General features: G+C 42.5%; 2 protein-coding genes across 5 annotated transcripts in view; one reads left to right on the top strand and one right to left on the bottom strand.

Moving 5' to 3' along the window:
- PRMT2 (protein arginine methyltransferase 2) overlaps positions 1–24451 on the bottom strand; it is a 486423-nt gene that overhangs the window by 53697 nt on the left and 408275 nt on the right. The gene's annotated exons all lie outside the window — the stretch shown is intronic.
- The window catches only part of PCNT (pericentrin), a 168027-nt gene that overhangs the window by 29345 nt on the left and 114231 nt on the right, over positions 1–24451 (top strand). For all 4 annotated transcript variants that reach the window (XM_068245316.1, XM_068245315.1, XM_068245317.1 and 1 more), the window contains exons 7-13: positions 143–2255; positions 9197–9291; positions 9846–9954; positions 10042–10288; positions 15065–15149; positions 15255–15459; positions 18379–18554. In XM_068245316.1, coding sequence (XP_068101417.1) covers positions 143–2255; positions 9197–9291; positions 9846–9954; positions 10042–10288; positions 15065–15149; positions 15255–15459; positions 18379–18554 — 3030 coding nt within the window. The remainder of the gene's footprint in view (positions 1–142; positions 2256–9196; positions 9292–9845; positions 9955–10041; positions 10289–15064; positions 15150–15254; positions 15460–18378; positions 18555–24451) is intronic.

Genomic DNA, 24451 nt, shown 5'->3' with positions numbered 1-24451 from the left:
GGTAAGGAGGAAAGTGGAAGCCTCTGTGCCCCAGGGACACTTTTTTTTTTTTTTTTTTTTTTTCTCACTGTAGCTTTACTTTTAATAGCTGTATGATAATACATAACACACTTAAATGTGATTCATTTTTTTTCTTCTGTAGAATGCTCATAATGTGGACTTGGAAGCCTTACGGCTTAGTCTGACCAACATGCATGCTGCCCAGCTAGAGCTCAATCAATCTAACCTTCTAAAAGAAAAGGATTCTGCCCTAGTACAGCTTCGTGAGACACTGAATGACAAGCGAGCACAGGAGATAGCCCTTCTTCAGACCCGTCACCAGTTTGAATTGCAGCAACTACAAGATGACCATAAAAAACAGCTGAAGAGTATGCGAGATGACTGTTTGCAGGAGATCTTGCAGTGTCAAGAGCAACATTCAGCAGAAGTTAATCAACTAAGGGCGGAAAGTGCAAGACAAGCTTTGGAATTGGAAGAAAAATATAAACTGGAGACAGAGCGGTTACAAGACCTCCTCAGTGAGGAGAAGGAATTATGGAAGAGTCAACAAGATTTCCATAGTCAAGAGCTGAAGCAGCTTCAAGACAAACTTGCACAGGAAACCTTAGATAAGCTAGCAACACATTCAAACGATATTGACTTGATGAAAGAAAAGCATGGAAAGGAATTTTCTGAACTTAAAGAATTGCATGAGAAAGAAAGAGAAAATTTACAAGCTCAGTATGTCCAAAGCGAAAACACCCAACATGAAAAGTACTCCCAAGAGATTGAGATGTTAAGACACGAACAAAAGGCACTGCAGCAAAAGGAGTTGCAGTTAAAAACTGATCAAATTAATTTTCAATTTTCCGAGGAGACTAAACTGTTGAAGGAACATCACGATAAAGAAAAAGAGACTATAAAAAGGCTACACACAGAAGACATACAGGAATGGGAGATTCAGAAAGGTGAGTACTGTCAGCAACTGAATCTGCTGCAAGCTGAGCTTGAGGAAACCCAGACGCTTTATCGGCAAAACTCTGAGCAGATTGAATTACTAAAAGAGAGCCATGTTGCAGAGATTACTAATCTTGATGAACAGCACTGCCAGGCGATAGAGAAGCTAAAGGAAACCATTAGTGTAGAGAAACAAGAATGGGAAACCCAGAGGGATCTGCAACTTCAACTTTTCAGAGAAGAACGTTCACAGGAGACTTTGCATCAAAGTGAACTGCATCAAGAAGAGATGGTGCAGCTGAAACAAAAACACATTGTTGAGATACTACAGTTAAAAGACCTTCATAACAAGGAAAAAGAGGAACTGCTAAGTACCCATCTTGAGGAAAAGCAACTATGGGAGAAACAGCAAGAAGAGTGTGCAGAAGAAATTTTGAAGCTTAAACAGCAGCATAAAGAAGCCGAGGAATGTCACAGCCTTTTAGTTCAGGAGAAAGAAGATTGTAAGCGGGATCTGGAGGTTAAATCAGAGAATCTAAAGAAGTTAAAAGAAGAGATGTTGCTTAAGACCTCAGAGCTACAAGAAAAACATTCTAAGGAATTTGAGAGTCTACAAAAACAGCATTATAGGGCCATGAAAGATGTTGAAGAGCAACATCTCCTGGAGCGTGAGGAGTGGGAGAGAGAAAGAGATCTCTGCTCTCAAGAGTTAGATATTTTAGTTAATGAACATTCTCTAGAGTTAAAACGTATTGGTGAAGAGCAGCTACAGGTTGCTTTGCAGAAACAAGAGCAGGACTCAAAAATGTTGGAACTTCTACGGGAAGAATGCTCCAATGAAATAATGGATCTGAAAAATCAACATAGCCAAGAAATACAGAAGATAATAGAGCTACATGAAAAAGAAAAGGATCAGTGGGATAATAATAGTCTGTTTCTCAATCAGCAGCAAGACCTTTCCCAACAAAATGAAAATACTCAAGGGCTAGAAATGGTGGTTTATGAAGGGAAATCACAACTTTTACATGAGCTTACAGAACAACATGACGAAGACTTAAAGGCACTACTGGAATTACACGAACTGGAGAAAATGGAATGGGAGAAACAGCAAGAGGAGCTAACAAAACAATTAAACCATCTAGTGGATCAACATTTTCTGGAAACCAAGAAGTACCTGGATGAGAACACTGAACAGATTTCAGAACATTCCATAAAGATCATTGAGCTTTATGAACAGCATAGGAGAGAGATTAATACTCTGCAAGAGCTTTGTGCACAGAAGACATTTATGCTGGAGAAAAGTCACCAAGCTGATGCAGGTACAGTACACAGCCTTGTATTTTATACTGTCTCCATTTCAGTGCCGTACATCGAATTAACCGATTCACACTCGCCCCTTTACTACAGCACAGTACTCGTCTAAAATATCATGACTTACCAACAAACCTGAGCTGACAGTCACTTGATCCAGTCAGGTTAGTCATGATCTGAAGATGATCTGTTTGTGGGTTTTTTTTCTTTGCACTTGAGTGCAAAAGTAATGCACAGCTTGGAATTCAAAAATCTGTTTTTTTTGTTTTTTTTTAACAATTCTTTTTATTAATTTTCAAAAAAGAGAAAAAACAACAAAACATACATCACATTTCTGTCAATCACACGCATAGGTGTGTGACAGAGAAGTTCTTACACACTGTCTGGATACAACAATCATATAACCCCCCCCCCCCCCCCCCCCCCCCTGTGCAGATCAAAGCAAGTATACATAGTGTGATAACATAGTGAAAAGCAACAGGTATATTAGGTTTCCAGATCTGTTATACATTCAGTAACTATGAAAGAACAGAATTTTTTAGGTATACAATTCTATACATCTCCTATAGAAAATAGACAGCACTAATGGGATATATAGTATATTAAAGCGGAATATAACCCTGCATTTCAACTTTGCTCTAAAACATTATTTACAGTATATTATATGCAACCAGCATTTTTTTTTTACTAGACCAGCATTGGAAGGGTTACACAGGGCTTAAAAGTTCCTGCAGATTTCTGCAGACGCATCCGAACTTGAGATAGACACATTTTGTTTACACAAATGTATCTAAGTGTTGAATGTGACTCATCTCTCTCACTAAGAAGGAGTTGGAGGACAGCCAAAGAGTGTGTAACATTTCTAAATAGATACATATAACTAAATAGAATGTAACTATCTGAACGTCTGCATATCTCTCCACGGAACTTAAAGAGACTCCGTAACAAAAATTGCATCCTGTTTTTTATCATCCTACAAGTTCCAAAAGCTATTCTAATGTGTTCTGGCTTACTGCAGCACTTTCTACTATCACAGTCTCTGTAATAAATCAATGGATCTTTCCCCTGTCAGACTTGTCAGCCTGTGTCTGGAAGGCTGCCAAGTTCTTCAGTGTTGTGGTTCTGCTATGAACTCCCCCTTCCAGGCCCCTCTATGCACACTGCATGTGTATTATTTAGATTAGGGCAGCTTCTCTCTTCTCTCTTATCTTTTACAAGCTGGATAAATCGTCCTCTGAGCTGGCTGGGCTTTCACATACTGAGGAATTACAGACAAAGGCAAAGCTGTTTGCAGGAAGAAACGAGCAGCCTGAAACTTCAGTGCATGAGAACTGCAGGGGGAAAGAAACACACAAATGATCTCTTGAGATTCAAAAGGAAGGCTGTATACAGATGTATTTTCTATGTGTGGACATACTGTACATCAACCTACTTCCTGTTTTGGTGGCCATTTTGTTTGTTTATAAACAAACTTTTTAAAACTGTTTTTAACCACTTTTAATGCGGCGAGGAGCGGCAAAATTGTGACAGAGGGTAATAGGAGATGTCCCCTAACGCACTGGTATGTTTACTTTTGTGCGATTTTTAACAATACAGATTCTCTTTAAAACCTCTGTGTTTAACCCTTCTAATGCTGGTCTAGTAAAAAAAAAATGCTTTTTGCATATAATATGCTGTAAATAATGTTTTAGAGCAAAGTTGAAATGCAGGGTTATATTCCGCTTTAAACGATTTCTTTAGATTTGACCCAGTCATTCCAAATCTTCCCAAATTTTGCACTGCACCCTCTAGCTATGTAAGCAGCCAAGTGAACTGAACTATTGACTAGTTTTTTCCAATATTGTAAACCAGGTGGTTCAGTATTTTTCCATTGCAGAACGATAGCTTTCCGATAGTAAAATAGGAGAGCTCTTTGATGTCTGGTCCTGGCCAATCCCTCTGTGAGACCAAGTACACACCAGGTAGGATGTGGAGAGATATTAATTTTGGTTATTGTAGTGATTAAGTCACAAACTAGCTGCCACATTAGGAGCAGTTTAGGGCAGTGCCAAAAAATATGATCGAAATTTTGCCTGGGGGGGAATTACATCTCCAGTACAAATTAGTTTTAGAGGGATCATCTTTGCCAACCTAGCTGGTGTGAATTAGGCTTTATGCATAATCTTAAATTGAATTAATTTATCACGCATTGCAATAAGATACGCAAATGGATGAATCCACATATCCTAAAATTCAGTTCATTTCCCATGTCTGCTCTGAACCTCCTCTTCCTTCTTGACAGTTTAAATGAAAGCCACTTGTTTGAGTTCTCTTGAATGTTACTGCCACCTCCTACAGTGTTTTGGAATGGTGCCTACAAGTCTTACTGTTGTCTCATGTAGTTGACTGGTTTCAGTGCAGGTTAGGATCAGATTTTTTTTTCCCCATAGCTTGAAGCAACACTATGCAAATGTAATACGTGTTGTATCCAGATTTAGGTTAAGTTAATTGAAAATATTGTGGTACCTTTGTTTGCCTTTTTTATCTCTTAAATATTTCAGCTGAAGATGCAGGGGAAGATATGGCCAGACTTCCTCTTTTTACATGATAGACAAAATTAAATAGTTTGAATATAGGCCTCCTTCACACTATAAGCGTCGCCATGCACATTTCAGCAATGTGTATGGTTTGCGATTCAGCAAGAACTTCAGAAATGCACACTGTTTGATGGTCAGACTACGTGCGCAGTGCAGCAGTGCGATGCGCTATTGCACAGCTGCAAGCATTTTTCAGCAAAGGCCACTGCTGACTCATTCACCGTAGTGATGCAACGCACAGGATCGCAGATGGCCACCTGTGTCAGACAATGTGAACGCGGCTTAACTTTATTTTTTTTATTTATTTTTTTTTGTCATGAGATGGCCAGCAAAGCCACAGTTAGACATGTAAAGGTCTGTTACAAAACTACTAAAGAATCCATGACTCTATATAAGTCAACAAGAGCCGGTAATATGCAAATATAGATATTTATTTAAAAGCGTACCACATATGACAATGAAAACAAAGACCAACATCAGCCAGCAGCGGACAGAAATATATAATGTACTAGGATCACAAGCTCCTCAGAATAATCTGTCAATGCTAATCTATCTCCAGCATGTTACATAGAGCAAGCCAGTCCCCATGATAAATATATATCTCCAATGTAGCAAAGTATGGGGGGCACACTGCAGGTAAATAAGGTAAATGCTGCTTACCACTATGTAGCTGAAGAAAGACAGCCAGGGTGTGGGGCTGATCTCACATGTATCGTACCCTCAGGTGGTACTTCCTCAGAGATCTCCTAGTACATTATATATTTCTGTCCGCTGCTGGCTAGTGTTGGTCTTTGTTTTATTGTCATTTGTGGTACGCTTTTCAATATATATTTATATTTTCATATTACTGGCTCATGCTGACTTTCATTTAGAGTCATGGATTCTTTTGTAGTTGCACATTTCATCCATGACCATGAAATTTGTTTTTGTGCTCTATAATTTTGTGCATTGGGATGTAAAGGTCTGTTCACATGCTCAACCACCATCACGCTAAAAGGACAGGTCTGCTGAGAATTGTTATGAAAAGTGTCCCAGCGAGGGTAAAATATAGCAAATATTGTGTAATTATTGGGGGCGGATCAGTTCAGCGATAATTGCTTATAGTCATTGGTATCCATTGGTAACTAACGATCACTCCATTCCAACTACTTGCGTGTAATGGAGTACGTCCTTTTTTTTTTTTTTTCGTGTGATCCGATCTGTGGATCATCGTTGTGCCGTTGCTGAATTTGAACATGCTTTGATCACTGCTAACCATTGGAGGTCGCTAGTTTTTGTAAAGACTTTGGTTGCGTGTGTGTACAGAGGATAAAACACATTGGCCTCAATTCACTAAACTTATCTCCTGTCTTTAATAACTCTTCTAGAGTTGTTACCATGGTGATAAGGCATGTAGTATTTAGGAAACATTTTACCTCAGGCAAACCTAAAGTTAACTCTTCTGTGTGAGGGATAGCAGACCCGCTGCCAGCAGGCATGAGGCAGCGGCCTCCGCTTCCCGAACTCGCACCGCCGGCGTGCTGCCAAGCGGGGCTGTGTGGTCGGCGGAGTCCGTATGCTCGGCGGACTCCGCCGCGCAGTTGCCTCCTATGGGGTCTCCTTCGCCGGCACTTACCCGGCGCTTGGCGCGCAAGGAAACAGGAACTTTATCGTTCCCGAAGAGGAGTCAGCTGACCAGGCTGGTCAGCTGACTCCAGCAGGGCCAGGGATTGGCTGGGAGGCTGGGGGACGCTGCTAGAGCATTCCCCAGCATAAAAGGAGCTGTCTGTCAGTTGCTCCTTGTCTGCTGTCATGAATACACTTCTGTGTTGGCGCTCAGACCTTAGTGCAGTGCCCTGGTGTTGATACTAAGGATTTCACACCTTAGCTTAGGATTGTTATTGTATATTGATCTGTGTTTTGACTCTGGCTATCCCTGATTACTCTATCTCTTGCTGATCTTGTACCTTTTGCCTATCTGATCCTTGTTGCCGACCTCTGCCTGTCTAACGATTACTCTTCTGCCTTCCGCTCCTGTACTGCCGCCGACATCTCTGTTGCCGAACCCTTGTCTGTCTGACCTTTCTCCCTTCAATGGAACGTCTCCCACTGGAGGGTTATCTCTGAGGCTTGCCTCTCCGAGACGCCTGCCCCAAGCAGACGATTACTGCTGGGGGTCGAGATTCCTCACTCAGCCTGGTTAGAGGATCTCACTCATGGGGTTCCCATTCAGAGGTAACCACACCTCTGAGGAATTACCGTGTGGTGGACATTTCCATACTATACACTGATCCACACTGATATATTACTGTCTTTATTGTGTTCTTTTGCTGGTGCCCAGAGGTTAGCGATATATCGGATTATCGGTGACACTGCAGATCATCAATAATCGGGTATATATCTGCATTCTTGGTGATACTGCAGATCTCCAATAATCAGATTCTCTCTGCGTGCTGACACCGATCATGACATTCTGTCTTTAAGTTAACTCTTTAATCCTTAAAATAACTCCAGAGTTAAAGACAGGCTGTTCATTAACTGCTTGTGAAAATAACTACAGAGGAGGTAAATTAACTACAGAAGAGGTAACTTAACCTCCCTGGTGGTTTGTTAAAATCCGCCAGGGGGCAGCAAATACCTTTTTTTTTTTTTTCATGTAGCGAGACAATGTCTCGCTACATGATAGCCGCTGCTGAGAGGCATCCCCCCAGCCCCTCCGATCGCCGCCGGCGAACGGAGATCAAGAGATCCCGTTCAAAGAACGGGATCTCTTGGAGGGCTTCCCCCGTCTCCATGGCGACGGGGCGGGATGACGTCACCGACGTCGTGACGTCAAAGGGGAATCCGATCCACCCCACGGCACTGCCTGGCACTAATTGGCCAGGCAGCGCACGGGGTCGGGGGGGGGGGGGGGGCGGCTGCGGCGACGGGTATAGCGGCGGATCGGCGGGCAGCGGCGGCGATCGGAGGTTACACGCAGCTAGCAAAGTGCTAGCTGCGTGTAACAAAAAAAAAATTATGCAAATCGGCCCAGCGGGGCCTGAGCGGTGCCTCCCGGCGGCATAGCCCGAGCTCAGCTCGGGCTTACCGCCAGGGAGGTTAAGGAATGAAGAGATAAGATAACTCTCTTACTGTGTTGAGGTAAGTTTTCTCTTGCCTTATTATCTCCAGCATGATCTTAGTGAATTGAGGCCAATGCTAGAGACCATGGCCTCAATTCACTAAGATCATGCTGGAGAGAAGGCAAGAGAAAACTTACCTCCACACAGAGTTATCTTATCTCTTCATTCCTTACGTTACCTCTTCTGTAGTTAATTTACCTCCTCAGTAGTTATTTTCACATGCAGTTAATGAACAGCCCGTCTTTAACTCTGGAGTTATTTTAAGGATTAAAGAGTTAACTTAAAGACAGAAGAGTTAACTTTAGGTTTGCCTGAGGTAAAATGTTTCCTGAATACTACATGCCTTATCACCATGGTAACAACTCTAGTAGAGTTATTAAAGACAGGAGATAAGCTTAGTGAATTGAGGCCCATGTGAAGTATAGTCCTGTACCCAGTAGACAGTTGTATGAGAATGCAGAATCCACTTCTTACAGTAGCCTTAGGGGCTTTTCACACTGGTGTGGTGTGGTGCTGTGCTGCATTTCACCACAGCCTAACGCTAGGGCAATAAAAGTCTATGGGCCATATCTCACTACATGCGGTGCAGCAGAAGTAGCTAATCTAACACGAGTGCAAACCTACATTACTGTACGGCGAACTAGAGGTCATGTAGGGCTATGGCGATGCATGTTTTAAAATGACTGCTGCAAGTTTTTTATGTGTCATGCATGCGTGGAAGCGTATTTTAGCAATACCCTCCCGTGCGCGTCATCGATTCGGCCACAAAAAGTGAGCATCACTGTTTGGCATGCTGCCAGAGGGGGATTACCATGAATTAACGCAGTAATCCCTGAAGGCTGTTTTCTGCGGAGCGGCCCCGGGGCGCACTGCATCTGCAGATATGCAGTGTGAAACCGGCCTTACTTCCAAAATAATGTTACTGCCAATAGTCCGACTCTCCCCCTTCCTTCTCTCCCCATCACTTGGCTGAGTTGCATTGGGGTACCCACAGTGATGAAATGTGCCATGTCATGGTATGGGCTGAGGCAGTTGTTCTGCTGGCCATGATGGTGAGAGGTGTGGCCTAGTATACATGTAAATTCTGTTTACCATGTCAGAATGTGGCCATCCGGAATCTCCTTTCTTTTTTGTGCCACATAGCTTTGTGGAAAGTTGTGCTGTGCAGTTTGTGCATAATACAGCACTGCTTTATGTGTGATTGGGTCATAATACCGATACTTTAAGTGCTGTACCACTTCCTCTTTCTGGTAACTTTTCTGTCTTTTACAGCTGTAATAGATGAGGGTAACCAACAGCAAATCTCTTCCTTGCTGGATCAAAGTGAAAATTTGAGTGAAGATCTTACACAAACACTACAGAGCAAGGTGAAAGAAACAGATGCTAATGTATGGCTACTGTTTTGTAGTATTAAAGCGGATCCGAGATGAAAAACGAACTATAACAAGTAACTTGTCTATATATCTTATCTAAAGTTTAGATAGTTTACACAGCAAATCTAGCTGCAAACAGATTTAATAGAAAATTATTATTTCTTCCTGTGATACAATGACAGCCGCCATGTTGTTTGTAAACATTACACAGAGGCAGGCTTATCTGCACCATCAGCACTCAGACTGTGAAAAAAAACCTCATTCCCCCTCCCAGTGGCTAGTAACACCTCCCCCTCCCCCTGCCCAGACTGAGCTCCCATGAGCCCTTGCTACTGCCAAGGCTCTCTGCAAACCTGTGGGCGTGGTTTATTTAGTTTATAGGGAATTAGAGTATTAAAACAAGAACAAAAAAGTATTTGGCTTGAGGAATGCTCTATAAACAATAGGAAAGGAACATGATTATGCAATGAGTTAAAGTTCACCTCGGATCCACTTTTAATTTTTTGTTTTTGGTAATGTTTAATGCTATTTCTAAACCCTTCATTTAGGTTACTTCCTTGCATTTTGTTGATAAACTTCATATTCAGTCAAGTCAAGAATTCCATCTCTTGTGGTCACAGATAGACAGATCACGAGCAAGTCGACAAGAACTTAATGGTAAGCTGCTTTGCTGTCATAGCTGCTAATGCTTGTTTATGGGTTTCATAGACTGGCATATGGTAACTTTGAATCTGTACTATTTAGAGTTAAAAGAACAGCTCATTGCACGCTCTATGCATCTGGAAGAGATAGAGAGAATTAAGCAAGACTTTCACCGGCAGCAGCAGCAACTTAAAGTTGCACATGAGAAAGATATGGAGGACCTGAGGATTTACTTTGAGGAAAAGTCCAGATCAGCAGAGGAGACCTACAGAGAAAATCTGGAGTTACTTCATCAGCGTCTGAGAGACATGAGCAATGAAGGGAGAGAGGAGATCACTACGATAAACAGGTTAGTCTTTTGTCCATTGGCAGAGAGTCCTTGTCTAGTCCCATTACTAAAAGTAGCCTGAGGGCTAAATAAATATTCATAAATATAGTCCTAGAATATTATGCAAGATGTGACCTATCTCTCTGGGTTTCCAGATTTCACACCCGCTGTCTTTCTTTGGGAAACCTTGCTACCATTGATAAAAACTATGCAGTGTTTTTACCGATAGCACTATGTTTTATGGTTTCATAAACAAATGTGCCATCGTAAAAAAAAACACTGCTGCACTTTTCACAATGAGGACAGTGTTTGCACCGCACAGTCACAAAAATATTTGTGTGCTAGTACAGTTTTTTTTTTTTTTTTTTTTTTTTTTTTTTTATACTACATGTAGGAATAATTGAGCTGTTAGATCTGCCTTGAACGTTCTAGTCCATAAAACAGTAAACCATATCCGGGGATATTTTCCTAGAATGAGCTGCTGCTGGTGTAATAGTGTTGGTGCTCTTCTGGTGTAGGTGATAGTGACTAGAGCTTACCTTGGGCCTGCTGTGTTCCACCCACTGTGCTAGTTGCTGGGGTTTACAGAGCCTACATCTGCAGATTTGTCTGCTTAGCACCTGTAATGCTTTGCTGTGTAATAAATCTTTGTTGGTTGCTATGGGCAACAACACTACACCTTCGTTCTGCACCATATAACAGGAAGTGTGATAACTCGACTCCATCACAGCAACAGCATAGGTGATAGAACTTCTTAGAGCATCAACATTCCCCCCCCCCCGGTAGCTCGTTCGCTCTTCTTATACTAAACGCTAAAGAGTTAAATGTGACATCATCTGAGCAGGGATGGATCACTAACTCATCGCCTGCTATTGCCTGATAAGACCCTGAGATATCATGACAAGCACAGTCTTTATTGCGCATGGCCTGGAAAATTCCATGTTCCAGGGACCTGACTCTTAACCTAAAAAGAACATTGTTTACCTTTAGGAAATATGAAAACACTCGATGTTTACAGAACAAGACTGCCTCTCTGTCTGTACATCATAGCCTTGTACAGTCCGAATCACACTGTTCTTCAGTGCTTCTAGAAATGCTCCTTAAAGGTATACTCTGCAAATCAAGTCTTTTAACTAAACTCCGTTAAAGAAACTGAGGCCTATGAACTCATACTTAAATTCTAACATATTGCAGTTGAGCTCTCTAACTTTTCTGGTGTGTATGCTTCTGCCATACAAACTGAGCATTGCTTCTGTAGCTGAGTTTTTGCCTCCTCGGCCTTGTTCACATTCGGCAATGCAGATGGTCATGCGCTCGAAACGTAGTGCACACAATTGCTTCTGCGTTGCCCTGCGTTGTACTGCTGATCCTATTTATTACAGTGAATGGAATCGCCACTGTGTTTGCCAAAAATGTGTGCAGCAGTACGATAGTGCATCACACTGCTGGGCAGCACATAGTCTGAACGTCAGAAGTGCTATCTATGCATTTCTGATGTTTTTGTGTCGCATACCATACGCACTGCGGAAAAGCGCATGGCATTGTGTATAGTGTGAACGAGACTTCAGAGAAGAGGTTAAAATTTTGACTTGCCAATTTCCACAGATGTAAATTTTATCTAATCAAACCCAAATAGAGGGAAATATCTGCATACCGTAGAGCTTTCTTGTCCTTGGTCCATGTTGTTTATGCACTGTTCCCGGTTGAAGTTCGACCTGCTAGATGAAATAGTTCTTTGGTATTCCCACCTGAAGACAAGTGCATACGTGAGTCTGGGCTCGTGCATGCTCAGTACAGATGCACTCTTCTTAGGAACTGCCCGGGGATGAGAGAAGTTCTGAAGTTTGCCCGCTGTGTATCGAAGACCCAGCAGGACGAATGACTTTATCAAGGCACAGTGCAGGAAGGACTGGGAAGGCTTTATGGTATCCAGAGGCTTCCCTCTATTTTGGAATTAATCTAAATCTATTGATTTGCTTTAACAGCCATTAGATTTAATGGACTCCATTTGAAATCCCTGAAATTTTTGAATGCTACATAGTTTTTAAACTCTCCTTTTACCTGTTTTACCTTGCTACTAGTGATGGTCATGTCCAGGAGAACTCATGGAGAAGCATGTGATCAGTTTGGTCAGGTAATGGATATGAAAGTTTCTGATTTAATAATGTGCTAAAGCAGGATATACTCCCAGCAAATCAGAGCTTTGCAAATCCAGCTGCAGATTAAACAAATCCCATGCTTCCCCATGACTTCTAGACACGACCATCACTACTTGCTGCACTCCATCTTTTTCTAGATCAGAGACTACTTAAAGGACAACTGTAGAGAGAAGTATGTGGAGGCTGACATATTTTTACCTTTTTAAAGGGACTCCGAGCTCAGCCAAAAAATGAAAGTTGTACTCACCTGGGGTGGTCGGGAGGTCCCACGACGGTGTCCTGGCTCCTCTCCATGTCCCCGCTCCGGAATGGCTGACCGGCCGCAGCCCGGGCGACACTCGGCCGAGTGTCGGGCTGCTCCTTCCGCGTATGACGTCACTCGCCGGCCGCCTCGCGTCATCACGGCGGCCGGCGTGGCAGTACTGCACATGCGTGTTTAAAGCGCGCATGCACCGTACTGCCACGCCATCGTGGGACCTCCCGACCAGCACTGGGCTGGAGAAAGCCCCAGGTGAGTACAACTTTCATTTTTTGGCTGAGCTCGGAGTCCCTTTAAAGAGAACCCGAGGTGAGTTTGAAGAATATTATCTGCATACAGAGGCTGGATCTGCCTATACAGCCCAGCCTCTGTTGCTATCCCAAACCCCCCTAAGCTCCCCCTGCACTCTGCAATCCCTCATAAATCACAGCCATGCTGCTGACAAACAGCTTGTCAGAGCTGGCTGTGTTTATCTCTATAGTGTCAGTCTGCTGCTCTCCCCGCCTCCTGCAGAACTCCAGTCCCCGCCTGCATCCCTTCCCTCCCTGCTGATTGGAGGGAAGGGGGGGGGGGCAGGGATTGGAGCTATGCAGGAGGCAGGGGAGCAGCTGAGACTGACACTACAGATGTAAACACAGCCTCACAGCACTGCTGTGATTTATGAGGGATTGCAGAGTGCAGGGGGACCTTAGTGGGATTTGGGATAGCAACAGAGGCTGGGCTGTATAGGCAGATCCAGCCTCTGTATGCAGATAACATTCTTTAAACACACCTCGGGTTCTCTTTAAGCAATACCAGTTAACTGACTATCTTGCTGATCCTCTGCCTCTCAATACATTTAGCCATAGACCCTGACCAAGCTTAAGCAGATCAGGTGTTTCAGACATTGGCCTCAATTCACTAAGCTTATCTCCTGTCTTTAATAACGTTTCTAGAGTTGTTACCATGGTGATAAGGCATGTAGTATTCAGGAAACATTTTACCTTAGGCAAACCTAAAGTTAACTCTTCTGTCTTTAAGTTAACTCTCCAATCCTTAAAATAACTCCAGAGTTAACCACAGGCTGTTAATTAACTGCGTGTGAAAATAACTACAGAGGAGGTAAATTAACTACAGAGGAGGTAAATTAACTATAGAGGAGGTAACTTAAGGAATGAAGAGCTAACATAACTCTCTCACTGTGTGGAGGTACATTTTATCTTGCCTTATTATCTCCAGCATGATCTTAGTGAATTGAGGCCATTGTCAGATCTGACAAGATTAGCTGCATGCTTGTTTCTGGAGTGATTCAGATGCTACTGCAGCCAGATCGGCAGGACTGCCAGGCAACTGGTATTGTTTAAAGATAAATATGGCAGCCTCCAAATTCGTTCTTTAACATCCTGAGGGCCCGATTCAATAACTTTTCTTTTTAAAAATGTTCTCCTCGGTGATATTTGCACATTATAAATAAAATGCAAATTAAGCAACCAGCAAGCAAGAAAATATTCAGAATGTCAGAACTTTTCACTTTTATTTTTATTAAATGTTTTTTTTTTTGTTTTGTTCTTTTTTCAATTGCACATTGAAAAACTCATTTTAAACAAAAGATGTAAAATTCTCTTCTAGGGGAAAAAGTTAATTTGATTGGGGCCTATATCTCAAATTTATCCCAGTTCTGCCTCATACGCATTGGTATCAAACTTTTAGATATCTATTAGGAAGCATCCAAAATAATACAATGGCTATCTGAACGATCGTCGTCCAATGATCCGACATGAAAGTCGCGATAGACTCACATTGCTGAACATCGCTTAACGAATTTTTGTTAAATAATGTTACACTATCACAAAAAAAAATTTGTTATAAAAAAGTAATCCTAAAATTTGCATTGTGGGTATGGGCCTTAAGTGTAGTACCTTGTAAACCAGGCAATAGGAAAGCAGGACAATCCCTGCCAACCTGGATCTTGTAGATTATTGGCTGAAGGGCAGCAGGCTGAATAGGCCCTGGTACTGCTCCTAGTGTCAGACGTGATCTCTGTTAAGATTGTGGCACTGTCCGTGATGAAGCTTTATTTAGATCATGTATGACATACATTCAAAGAGCAAATGGGTGATCAGGCATGCGGGTGCCAGTGGGATGAGGCTGCCGCTATTAGCTATTTTTGTATAGAAATAAAAATTTAGTTACTCAATTCTGTCAAATTTATGTTGCTACATATACAGTAGTTTAAATCTACGTTCCCCACTGATTATCCTTTTTAATCAATCTATTCCTTACCTGTTGAGGAGCCGAAGTGGGAAGTCTGCCTGTGCCATGGCTTAAATGACTGAAATCATAAATCTGGCTTCTGGACATTTTTAACAAGCCGATAATACATTTCATTGCTCTTTTCAGCTCTGCTTTGGCATTAGAGGAGTCATTTGAAAGTGAACAGACTGATGTTCTACTTCACCTGACCAACCAGCTGGTGCAGCTCAAGGTGAGTTCCACTGACCAGTCATAAGTTACCATAATCTTTACTTCTACTTGTTCCTGTGCATTCATTCACAGGCTTTCTTTTTTTTTTATTATTTATTTTTTGTAGGAGGAACTAGCTTGTGTACGAAACCAGTCTGAGGAGGATCTAGAGAATCTACGTACTGCCTACACTCTGCAGTACAAAGAAGATGTTCATAACATGAAGTTACAGCTTTCTGACCATTTCACTGAGGAAATTGCATGCTTAAAAAAGAGACACAGTTTGAAGATGGAACAGCTGAGGGCCAGACTGTCTGAGGAACATATTAAGGGTGAGACTGCTTTGTGAGGAGGGCAGGGGCTTCTTGAAGTTATGAAAAAATCTCTAAAGAAGCTCCATACACAGCAGATTAAACTCTGCTGAGGCAGGTGATCACAACTGACGAGAATCCAGCGTGTGTGCAGCAGCCCCCGACCCATCTCGACTGATTGGCCAGTAATCTGTCCTCAGCTAAAAGCATTGTTCTCACCCTGCTCCTGTGTGATGTTGCTCCCATGCTGCTGCATCAACCCTACCTTCCTACCACATAGCAACCCTCAACCCACATAGCAAGCATGCAAGCTGGTGATGCACCAGTCAGTCTTGGCGCTGCAATGTCGCGGAGAGATCCATTCCAACGTCCAGAGACTTGCTGTCTATCAGGCTTGCTTACTGCAAGCTGCAACCATTTGTTTGTTGTTGTTTTTTCTGCTCAAAAACCTTTGGGATGATTTGGAGTTGCTTAACCTCCATGGCGGTAACACCGAGCCTGACTTGTGGTAGCCGCCAGGAGCTCTATGCAGAGTGCAGCACATGTTTTTACTCACCTCCCCGGGGATCTAGACATCGGTAGGCATTCTCCTTCCTGTCCTCGCAGGGTCTGTATCCCTCTGGTGAGATTACTGTTTGTCATCATGACAGACCACAATCTCACTACAGGTCTACAGGTTTACAGCGCCACCCAGAGGAGGGAAGGAGAATTGCACTGCAGGATCCCAGGAAAGTAAGTAAATGCTGGGCTGCTGCATATCACTTTGGTTGAATGTTTTTTTTTTTTTTTGTTAGTTTGTTTTTTTTAGGGTCTGAAAGCAAGCTGAAAAATTGCACTGCTTTTAGACCTTAAAGGACCACTGTCTCGAAAATCCTAAAATGTAAAATCTATGTAAACACGTACAAATAAGAAGTACATTTTCTTCCAGAGTAAAATGAGCCATAAATGACTATTCTCCTATGTTGCTGTCACTTACAGAAAGTAGTAGAAATCTGACAGAACCGACAGGTTTTGGGCTAGTCCATCTCTCCATAGGGGATTCTCAGCATGGTCAGAGCAACTGCCATTCAATAAGTGCTTTTGAAAATAAAGAAAACCCTAAGTTCCCCCCATGAGGAGATGGGCTAGTCTAAAACCTGTCAGTTCTGTCAGACTTCTGTCGGTTCTGTCAGCAACATAGGAGAAAGGTAATTTATGGTTCATTTTACTCTGGAAGAAATGTACTTCTTATTTGTATGTGTTTACATACATTTTACATTTTATGATTTTCGTGACAGTGGTCCTTAAAAATCCAGAAATAATCGTACCGCCAGGGAGGTTAAATAAAGCTTCAACAAAGCTCTGTTTAATTTCTTTGACTTGACTTAAATTTTAATGGTCATCTCTAAGCTAAAATTACAATTTAATCTGTGTAGAGGAAATTTGAAAATTGCCTGTCCAGAAACGTACCCTCTTGTGCCTGTATTGGTGCTGCTGTTATATTTAGGCACTGTCTCCAGGTCCTACTGCTTTGTTTTCCAGACTCTGCAATACCAGTTCTGTTGCCACGCTGTCAATCATGGCAGTGTAGGTTCTTGGAGGTTTCAGTCTCCCGTTTTGTTGGGAAACATTTGCTTCAGGCATTTCTCCTCAAAGTAGAGGACGGTGGGGGATTGAAGTATATTTTCCTTCTTAACTCTTTGCTGTGCTGGTTTGAGCTCTGTGCCCAGAGTTTTGTTTTAAAATCTTAATTGTAATCCAGCTTGTTCTTTTTATTGTAATGCAGAGATCTTAAAGGGGCTCTGTATCAAAGTTTTCAGCCTTATTTCTTCTATCCTATAAGTTCCTATACCTGTTCTAATGTGGTCTGTCTTAATGCAGCCTTTCCTAGTTGCACAGTGGCTGTATTATCTCTGTTATATAATCGAATCTTCTTTCCTTTGTCGTCTTTGTCGGGCTCAGGCAGGAATGTGCTGCTTTGCTTGTGATAGGATAGAAGCTATACACACCCTCTCCAAGTCCCCTCCAGGCTCTTTGAGTCACAGACTGAGCTTCTCTCAGCCTATCACATGCTGGTTAGAAGCCATGACTTTTGTTTGTAAACCCTGCCTAAAACTGGCAATTACAAGCCAGGATTGCAGCAGGGAGTGGCAGAAACAGCACAGAGGGGCCCAGGAGAACATAATGAATAGAATGGTATGCTTTTTATTGTAAGAATTTTAGAGTACAGATTCTCTTTAAGGATTTATACTCTTGACTGCATTAGAGCTAGTACACACAGACCAGTGTTTTTTACATGACTTTGATTTTTGGTAAACTGCAATTGCTGGTTTACATAGACATTTTGAAATTGTTTCCCTTTAAAGAGACACTGAAGCGGAAAAAAAAAATGATATTATGATTTGTATGTGTAGTACAGCTAAGAAATAAAACATTAAGATCAGATACATCAGTCTAATTGTTTCCAGTACAGGAAGAGTTGAGAAACTCCAGTTGTTATCTCTATGCAAAAAAGCTATTAAGCTCTCCGACTAACTTAGTCGTGGAGAGGGCTGTTATCTGACTTTTATTATCTCAACTGTAATTGAACTGTTTACTTTTCCTCTGCTAGAGGAGAGGTCATTACTTCAGACTGCTCTGAAAGACTCATTTTGAATGCTGAGTGTTGTGTAATCTGCACATATTATAGAGTGATGCAATGTTAGAAAAAACACTATATACCTGGAAAAAAAAATACGAGAATATTTTCTTTGCTGCTAATCTTCTAGTAATTATTCATAGTACACAACCAATTCATTATATCATATATATTTTTTTCGCTTCAGTGTCTCTTTAAATTCTATAGCATTGGACTTTATTGGATGTCCAAAATGAACATGGCCGGAAGTCAAAGGACAGTGTGTGCTTTACCGTATGGACAATTAACAGATTTATTCACTGTGAATGTTGTATGTTTTGCAGAGATTACACGGTTGCATCATGAGAACAACCAGACCTCTGACTGCCCTAAAGAGGGGGGAGACCAATCACTGGAAAGAGCACATCACAATTTTCAGTCTGAGAACTTGCTTAATAAAGAAGTGAATGTTTTAGATTTTGACAGCGGTCAAGAACTGGGTGTGAACCAGCAAGATAAGGTATGTAGTATAACAGTTTTTCTTTGCCAGCTCCTACACATTGGGTAGGATTATTAACAGAAAGAAGTGCAACTCTTCATTTAGCGTTACTACTTTAATCTGTTAATATCAATGGGTATTAAGCCACTGAAAGCTTGCATATATTTGTTTTAGCATATCCCAGGTTGAAATAAACAGAACACGCAGACAAGAGAATTATCACTAAATATAATGTATTCTTGTGATAATATACAGAGAATATACAAAAATTACATATAAGCAAGTTATGATTAGGATACCAATTACTAAGATATCTGCTAACATATTATTAGGTCCACCAAAATATATATTGCATGAGATACATTACCAGTTCCTAGAGACCGTTTAAGCAAGAGCAGCAGCAGCCTTAAAATCTCTCTCTCGTTACCTATCTTTATAATGTTGGAACAAAGAAAGAAATCTAACTCCTCCTGCTGATTAACATACGCGTATCAGCACATCACATTCCAGAAATTCATTCTGATGATGTAATGTGCTTTTTGGTTTCACTTTCTCTCTTATGAGTCATTCTAGGAGACCTTGCCAACTATTAGCTACTTGCTAAAATATTTCAGCTATTAGTTACTTCATTTTCAGCGTAAGAAAAACCAAGTGTGGGAATACATGAGAATAGTTTCACATCATTACACTCTATGCGAGATATAAAACTGGTTATACAAAAACTTATTACTCATTTCTACAGTAATTTTGAGACTATGGGCTAGGAATAAATCAAAAGAAATAAATTCATGATATATAAAAGGACTACAACGTTAAATATTTGATATCTTGCTACATAGAATGAAATGGTTTAAAACTGTAAAGCTACTACTGTACTCACCTGTGCATACAGATGGTTTTGAAGTAGTAATTGCAGGTCAGGTTTTTAAGCAGAAAATGTAACAATTGTAGGTTCTAATTGAAACAATTCTGTTTAACAATGGCCTATTTAACCACTTCACAACGGAGGGGTTTTACCCCTGAAACACCAGCGCGATTTTCACCTTGCAGCGCTGCTTCCATTCATTTTTTTCTGTCTTATGATTGGTTATTGGGGACTGGGGCCCCCATAACCAATCATTGGACTGCAGAGCGTGTGTGTGTGTGTGTGTGTGTGTGTGTGTGCGCATGGGTCGCGGGGGCGCGTGATCGCGCGCTGCACAATTGTTTACTTTAGGTTGTTATGAATGAAGACTGCTTCTGTTTGAAACAGTCTTCATTCTGTTCGCAATCGGCGAGTCTAATTGGATTTAGGAACGCTTGTTCCTAACGTCCAATTAGTCACCTGCTGTGCTGGCTGGCTGGAGTGTGCGCGCGAGTTCCCCACCCACTCTCAGCCAGTAAACAAACAAGTGCGCCTTTCTCCGTCCCTGTTGGTGAAGCGATGCGCAGAGGGACGGGGGGTGGGGTGGTTAATTTCAGCCGGGTTATGCTAACAGCTGAACTGTTTTTGTTTGTTTTTTTTGACTGGATTTTAACCACTTCAGGACCACAGTCTTTTCGCCCCTTAAGGACCAGAGCCTTTTTCTCCATTCAGACCACTGCAGCTTTCACGGTTTAATGCTCGGTCATACAACCTACCACCTAAATGAATTTTACCTCCTTTTCTTGTCACTAATACAGCTTTCTTTTGATGCTATTTGATTGCTGCTGCGAGTTTTACTTTTTATTATATTCATCAAAAAAGACATGAATTTTGTCAAAAAAATGACTTTTTTAACTTTCTGTGCTGACATTTTTCAAATAAAGTAAAATTTCCTATACATTTGAGCGCGAAAGTTATTCTGCTACATGTCTTTGATAAAAAAAAAACCATTCAGTGTATATTTATTGGATTGGGTAAAAGTTATAGCGTTTACAAACTATGGTGCCAAAAGTGAATTTTCCCATTTTCAAGCATCTCTGACTTTTCTGCGCACCTGTCAGGTTTCATGAGGGGCTAAAATTCCAGGATAGTACAAATACCCCCCAAATGACCCCATTTTGGAAAGAAGACATCCCAAAGTATTCAGTGAGAGGCATGGTGAGTTCATAGAAGATTTTATTTTTTGTCACAAGTTAGCGGAAAATGACACTTTGTGACAACAACAACAAAAAAAAAAAAGTTTCCATTTCTTCTAACTTGCGACAAAAAAAAAATGAAATCTGCCACGGACTCACTATGCTCCTCTCTGAATACCTTGAAGTGTCTACTTTCCAAAATGGGGTCATTTGTGGGGTGTGTTCACTGTCCTGGCATTTTGGGGGGTGCCTAATTGTAAGCACCCCTGTAAAGCCTAAAGATGCTCATTGGACTTTGGGCCCCTTAGCGCAGTTAGGCTGCAAAAAAGTGCCATACATGTGGTATTGCCGTACTCAGGAAAAGTAGTATAATGTGTTTTGGGGTGTATTTTTACACATACCCATGCTGGGTGAGAGAAATATCTCCGTAAATGACAATTTTTTTATTTTTTTTACACACAATTGTCTATTTATAGAGATATTTCTCCCACTCAGCATGGGTATGTGGAAAAATACACCCCAAAACACATTATACTACTTCTCCTGAGTACGGCGATACCACATGTGTGGCACTTTTTTGCACCCTAACTGCGCTAAGGGGCCCAAAGTCCAATGAGTACCTTTAGGATTTCACAGGTCATTTTGAGAAATTTCGTTTCAAGACTACTCCTCACGGTTTAGGGCCCCTAAAATGCCAGGACAGTATAGGAACCCCACAAATTACCCCATTTTAGAAAGAAGACACCCCAAGGTATTCCATTAGGAGTATGGTGAGTTCATAGAAGATTTTTTTTTTTTGTCACAAGTTAGCGGAAATTGATGTTAATTGTTTTTTTTCACAAAGTGTCATTTTCCGCTAACTTGTGACAAAAAATAAAATCTTCTATGAACTCACCATACTCCTAACGGAATACCTTGGGGTGTCTTCTTTCTAAAATGGGGTCATTTGTGGGGTTCCTATACTGCCCTGGCATTTTAGGGGCCCTAAACCGTGAGGAGTAGTCTTGAAACCAAATGTCGCAAAATGACCTGTGAAATCCTAAAGGTACTCATTGGACTTTGGGCCCCTTAGCGCACTTAGGGTGCAAAAAAGTGCCACACATGTGGTACCGCCGTACTCAGGAGAAGTAGTATAATGTGTTTTGGGGTGTATTTTTACACATACAGATGCTGGGTGGGAGAAATATCTCTGTAAATGACAATTATTTGATTTTTTTTACACACAATTGTCCATTTACAGAGAGATTTCTCCCACCCAGCATGGGTATGTATAAAAATACACCGCAAAACACATTATACTACTTCTTCTGAGTACGGCGATACCACATGTGTGACACTTTTTTGCAACCTAGGTGCGCTAAGGGGCCTAACGTCCTATTCACAGGTCATTTTGAGGCATTTGGATTCTAGACTACTCCTCACGGTTTAGGGCCCCTAAAATGCCAGGGCAGTATAGGAACCCCACAAGTGACCCCATTTTAGAAAGAAGACACCCCAAGGTATTCCGTTAGGGGTATGGTGAGTTCATAGAAGATTTTATTTTTTGTCACAAGTTAGTGAAAAATGACACTTTGTGAAAAAAACAATAAAAATCCAATTTCCTCTAACTTTTGACAAAAAATAAAATCTTCTATGAACTCATCATACACCTAACAGAATACCTTGGGGTGTCTTCTTTCTAAAATGGGGTCACTTGTGGGGTTCCTATACTGCCCTGGCATTTTACGGGCCCAAAACTGTGAGTAGTCTGGAAACCAAATTTCTCAAAATGACTGTTCAGGGGTATAAGCATCTGCAAATTTTGATGACAGGTGGTCTATGAGGGGGCAAATTTTGTGGAAGCGGTCATAAGCAGGGTGGCCTCTTAGATGACAGGATGTATTGGGCCTGATCTGATGGATAGGAGTGCTAGGGGGTGACAGGAGGTGATTGATGGGTGTCTCAGGGGGCGGTTAGAGGGGAAAATAGATGCAATAAATGCACTGGGGACGTGATCGGAAGGGGGTCTGAGGGGGATCTGAGGGTTTGGCCGAGTGATCAGGAGCCCACACGGGGCAAATTAGGGCCTGATCTGATGGGTAGGTGTGCTAGGGGGTGACAGGAGGTGATTGATGGGTGTCTCAAGGTGTGATTAGAGGGGGGAAATAGATGCAAGCAATGCACTGGCGAGGTGATCAGGGCTGGGGTCTGAGGGCGTTCTGAGGTGTGGGCGGGTGATTGGGTGCCCGCAAGGGGCAGATTAGGGTCTAATCTGATGGGTAACAGTGACAGGTGGTGATAGGGGGTGATTGATGGGTAATTAGTGGGTGTTTAGAGGAGAGAAGATCTGCGGGCGATCTATTGGTGTGGGTGGGTGATCAGATTGCCCGCAAGGGGCAGGTTAGGGGCTGTTTGATGGGTGGCAGTGACAGGGGGTGATTGATGGGTGGCAGTGACAGGGGGTGATTGATGGGTGATTGACAGGTGATCAGTGGGTTATTACAGGGAATAACAGATGTAAATATTGCACGGGCGAATTGATAAGGGGGGGTCTGAGGGCAATCTGAGCGTGTGGGCGGGTGATTGGGTGCCCGCAAGGGGCAGATTAGGGTCTAATCTGATGGGTAACAGTGACAGGTGGTGATAGGGGGTGATTGATGGGTAATTAGTGGGTGTTTAGAGGAGATAAGAGATGTAAACAATGGATTTGGGAGGTGATCTGATGTCGGATCTGCGGGCGATCTATTGGTGTGGGTGGGTGATCAGATTGCCCGCAAGGGGCAGGTTAGGGGCTGATTGATGGGTGGCAGTGACAGGGGGTGATTGACGGGTGATTGACAGGTGATTGACAGGTGATCAGGGGGGATAGATGCATACAGTACACGGGGGGGGGGGGGGGGGGTCTGGGGAGAATCTGAGGGGTGGGGGGGTGATCAGGAGGGAGTAGGGGGCAGATTAGGGACTTAAAAATAAAATAGCGTTGACAGATAGTGACAGGGAGTGATTGATGGGTGATTAGGGGGGTGACTGGGTGCAAACAGTGGTCTGGGGGGTGGGCAGGGGGGGGTCTGAGGGGTGCTGTGGGCGATCAGGGGGCAGGGGAGGGGGAAATCAGTGTGCTTGGGTGCAGACTAGGGTGGCTGCAGCCTGCCCTGGTGGTCCCTCGGACACTGGGACCACCAGGGCAGGAGGCAGCCAGTATAATAGGCTTTGTATACATTACAAAGCCTATTATACTTGTTACATGCGGCGATCCGGGTGCTAGTAACCCGCCGGCGCTTCCGAACGGCCGGCGGGTTACAACGAACGGTGGGCGGAGCCAGTCCCCGGCGGCTGATCGCGTCACGAATGACGCGATCGCCGCACAGCCACTCCCGCAGCCGCCCCCGCCGATGGGCGTATTGCGGTCGTTTGGGCCCGGTCTTTGTCGCCGCCCATCGGCTGGGGGCGGTCGTTAAGTGGTTAAAGTGAATCTGGGATGAAAAACTAACTATAACAAGTAACTTGTCTGTATATCTTATCTAAAGTTTAGATAGTTTACACAGCAAATCTAGCTGCAAACAGCTTCAAAAGTTTATGATTATTTATTCCTGTGATACAATGACTGAAGCCATGTTCTGTTTGTCACATTGTCACAGGCTGAGGGCTGGAGATGCTATCAGCTTGCCTGTGTGTAAACTCAGTCCCCTCTCCTCCTTCCTCCCCTCTGCCTCTAAAATCAAAGGCTAGTAACCACCTCCTCCTGCCCAGACTGAGCTCCCATAAGCCCTTGCTACTGTCTGAAATTGCCAAGGCACTCTGAAAAGCTGTGTTTAAGGATTGTTTAGTTTATAGGGAATTAGAGTATTAAAACATAAGTCTTTGGCTTGAGGAATGCCCTATAAACTATATGAAAGGAA

Source organism: Hyperolius riggenbachi, chromosome 7 (genome assembly GCF_040937935.1).
Source record: "Hyperolius riggenbachi isolate aHypRig1 chromosome 7, aHypRig1.pri, whole genome shotgun sequence".
NCBI classification, from domain to species: Eukaryota; Metazoa; Chordata; class Amphibia; order Anura; family Hyperoliidae; genus Hyperolius; species Hyperolius riggenbachi.
Note: the sequence above shows the minus strand (reverse complement) of the source record. Positions and strands in the feature narration are given on the sequence as shown.